This window comes from Nematolebias whitei, chromosome 1, assembly GCF_014905685.2.
Source record: "Nematolebias whitei isolate Nwh7 chromosome 1, NemWhi1, whole genome shotgun sequence".
Classification (NCBI taxonomy): Eukaryota; Metazoa; Chordata; class Actinopteri; order Cyprinodontiformes; family Rivulidae; genus Nematolebias; species Nematolebias whitei.
Genome location: NC_056498.1, coordinates 34,182,848 through 34,186,924, shown reverse-complemented (window position 1 = coordinate 34,186,924; position 4,077 = coordinate 34,182,848). Strand labels below are relative to the sequence as shown.

Below are 4,077 nucleotides of genomic sequence, written 5' to 3'. Positions count from 1 at the left end.
CATTTTGGGCCTCTCAGAAGCTTTCTCCATTTTGGGCCTCTCAGAAGCTCTCTCCATTTTGGGCCTCTCAGAAGCTTTCTCCATTTTGGGCCTCTCAGAAGCTTTCTCCAATTTGGGCCTCTTTTGTTTGGACCTTTTTTTTTGTCCGCCCTGGTTTTCCCGGTACCCTTGTTTTTTCTTTGTCCTGGAGCTGTGGCCTGCTGTCGGTGGCCTCAGCCACCACAGGTAATTTTTGTTAACTTTTTTGTATATTGTTTGTAACTTTGGCCTGGTGGCAACAGTTGTCCTGTTTTCACCCTTTTTTTGTAATAGATTTTTTTTTGTAGGTTTTTTTCTAGTTTTAGGGTGCATTCACACTAGCCCTGTTTAGTCCACTTTAATCGAACTCTAGCTCGTTTTCCTTGAAAGTCCGGCTCGTTTAGGGAGGTGTGAACGCGCCATCGAACTCTGTCATGGAACAAAAAGGCGAACTCTGGCCCGGGCTAAAACCTAGGTCTCGGTCTGGTAGAAGCGAACTCCAGCGCGGTTCAGTACAGTGTGAATGTAAACAGACCGAGCCCCACTCCGCAGGACAAACAAACATGCATTTCTCTGACCTTATATGGAGCCGTCAGCTGCCTTGTGTGAAAAACAATATTCTCCATGGTCTTCTGTCTCATCTTCTGCTCATGCGAAGTCCATTTTTGAAAAATGACAAAATATAACTCCTAAAACTGCTAAAACTTGATGCCACTTCGTTTTTATTTTTATTTACAGAAGAAGAAGAAGACGTGTCTTCAGAGGTTTTTGTGTCGTTTCTTTCAGTAGTTCTTGGTGCAGCGCCCCCACAGGCGAGCGGGGGAACAGGTTGGTTCAACAGGTTGACTCGACTGCACAGTGCAGTGTGAATGCAAACACACCAGCTCAAATGTAAACAAAAGCTCATGAATATTGGTCCCGAACCGAACCGAGTCTACCGGACTATCTAGTGTGAAAACAACCTTAGTCTGGTACCAGCAGCGGCTTCGACGGCCCTGTATAGGGTTGGCCCGCTGCAGTACTTTTTTGTTCTGTTTTGACCTGGTCACCAGGTCTATCTTTAACTTCATACTTTGAGTTTTTTGTGTTTCTTGGGTGGACACGGGAATTAGGGGTTCTTAATAATCTTTTGTTGTTTTTTTTACAGGAAGCAGGCGCTTCAATCAATTGTATGTTTAGAACCCTCACATTTGTGTCTTGTGTCCTCCTTTAATATGGTATGTTCATAGTGGACGTAACACTAAGTCCCATTAGCCACACCCATAGCCACGCCCATTGGTTTAGAGTGCTATCTGTGGCAGGTACGATATTATTGTTCATAACCTTGTATCCGAAACTCACTTCAAAATATCTAACTTATGCCTTCAAACTTTTCTATCATCAATTTTGTTATAGATTTCCAATATGCTGTAAAATGGAACAGTCACAAAATTTGTTAAATCCTACATTTGCATTTCCAGCTCATTTTATCTCATAGAAGTTATAGAACATAAACTATTACTATTAACTAACTAAAAGTGTTTGCAAATCTTCAAATATCTGCAGTAAGTTTTATCTTTGTCATGCAGGAAGCAGTTTTACGTTTGCTTTTATTTCTCCATCTTCTCAATAAAAGTAACAAGGCACTTTTAACGTATTTGTCGGTTTTGCATTTTGTTACATAACTCGACAGCGGAAACTAGTTTATTAACGTTAAGATTCACAACAAGCCATTAGAAAGTCGTGAAACAATCGGTGTATTTCAGCTGATGTTTAAATGAGTGGGTTTTCTTTCTGCTCTCTCAAACTGAAGGGACGGCAGGTTTCATCCGTCTTTCCGTAATGAACGCTTGATTTGATCAGGCCGGTTTTGCTGACAAAGCAAAGTTGAGCCAAGCCGGAGAAAGAATTTACCAGAAGAGTTTACAAACTAAAAGTGAGGACCAAACGAGGCCGAAGTTTGACGCTTGTATGGCTAAATTATACCTGACATTTTTATTGTGTGTCTATATAGATTTCCAATATCACCGCCACTGGTTCTATGATGCTGGGATTTAATCTTGCTAGCTTTGGCCCCTAAAAGAAAAGTTCCCCACATTCCCCGTCAGCCACAAAACATTTGAAAGTGTTGCTTCTTTTCAGGCTCTTAAGGTTTCATCTGTGGACAAGCTGGATCAGAAGCTGTCCTCCATGCTGCTGGAGGGCATGCCCACAGGAGGCTTTCAGGAACTGCAGAGTGAAAACACACATGAACGAGGTACAACACTTGGAACTTTGCTGCTTATCAATGTGAGAGAAAAGCTCAACTTAGTATGCCTTTCTTAATTTTTGGACTTCGAAAACCCCAAATTCCCCCTAAAAATCTAATAAATACACTGGATTTTTTTTTAAAGTCACCACCTCCATTTAACAAATATTTGAGGGATTTCCTTCAGAAGGGTGCTGCAGCGATTATCACATTTCCGCTAATTGGTGTAATGAGTCACTTCTCATTCCTTAAATAACTGTGACAATTAAATTATACGACAAGGACATGATTCATTATGCTCAACTTTAAAAAAAGAGTAGTGACAAGAGCATGGAACATCAGTTTAACATATAAACTAGTGACTGCTGGGTCTAGATCTCAGTATGTTTCGAGGACCTTTTGGGCAGTGCTGTTGAAAAGTCCTACATGTGACTTTTCTGTTTTCAACAAACCTTTGGGGAGATTTTATTCCAACTTTGAACAGATGATAAATGCTATGAGAGTGCATTGACTTGTCCAAACAATACTGTGATTCATCAGTAGAGAAGTGTGACTATTTCAGCTGGACCTATCCAGAACCAACACGCATATATAAGCTTCGTCTACGTGAAAACAGACGTATATCCTCAAAAAGCATGGCACCGTTTGTAGAAATGTTTTCATTCTCTCAGAAACATTGAAAATGGCCTACAGTGCTGTCGTAATTATGCCAGGCCTGTATGTGGCGCTGTAATGCTGCCACCAAAAAAAAAAAAAAACAGGAAACAAGGTGTGGAGCATGAGCACAAAGACTGCAAACGCTGTGTGAAATTTAAACATAAGAAGAAATGGAGGATGGGCTTCAGTGTTTTCCTACGTTACTTGCCTTGGCAGGGTGCTCGTCTAATCCGCGATTTTTGTTGGGGGTGAGGGGGGAGAGACCGGGAGACTGGGACATGTCTTTGCTGTGTGCTGTTTGTATCTACAATTTTCAAGTAGGGGGTGTAGATGGCTCAGCGTGAAGGAAAAGGTGCGCTACCTCTGTAGCTTTTTAGCTAGCGCATCTGTATTGCGCCCTGCTAGCTTAGCGCTACGTCAGTGTCAGCAGTTGTTGGGGGGGGGGGGGGGTGTTTGGTTCGGTAGGCAAAGTGCTCGGTTCTGTTGACAGGACGCCCTGCTTGTAAAATGGCAGGGGAAACACTGGTCTTAGGTCACCAGTTAGATTAGATGTTGGGCTATGACATCATTTTCGAAAGTCTGGGTTTTGGTTGTTTACACAAAATCACAAAAAGTAGTGTTTAAGATTTATTTCACCCATACCACATTTTCCTTAAAAAAACATATATAGATATATATTTATTTATAGGTCCCTGGTTCAAATCCCGGTCCAGGGGCCTGGAGTTTGCATGTTCTCTCGGTGCATGCATGGGTTTTCTCCGGGTACTACGGTTTCCTCCCACAGACAAAAACATGCATGTTAGGCTGATTGGTAACTCTAAATTGTCCCTAGGTGTGAGTGAGAGAGTGAATGGTTGTTTGTCTCGTTTGTCTCTATGTGTCCCTGTGATGGACTTGCGACTCATCCAGGGTGTACCCCGTCCCTCGCACAGTGATTGCTGGACATGGGCACCGGCGACCCCCATGACCCAAAATGGAAGAAGCGGGTAAAAGATAATGGATGGATGGATATATACATACATACATATATATATACATATATATATATATATATATACATATATATATATATATATACATATATACATATATACATACATATATATACATACATATACATATATATACATATATACATATATATATATACATATATACATATATATATATATATA

The 4,077-nt window shown here is 41.1% G+C and overlaps 1 protein-coding gene across 1 annotated transcript in view; it reads left to right on the top strand.

The window, feature by feature from the left end:
- LOC119408875 (B-cell scaffold protein with ankyrin repeats-like) overlaps positions 1–4,077 on the top strand; it is a 38,787-nt gene that overhangs the window by 10,782 nt on the left and 23,928 nt on the right. Inside the window, exon 6 of the mRNA XM_037675766.1 lies at positions 2,140–2,254. Within this exon, the coding sequence (XP_037531694.1) occupies positions 2,140–2,254 (115 nt within the window). The remainder of the gene's footprint in view (positions 1–2,139; positions 2,255–4,077) is intronic.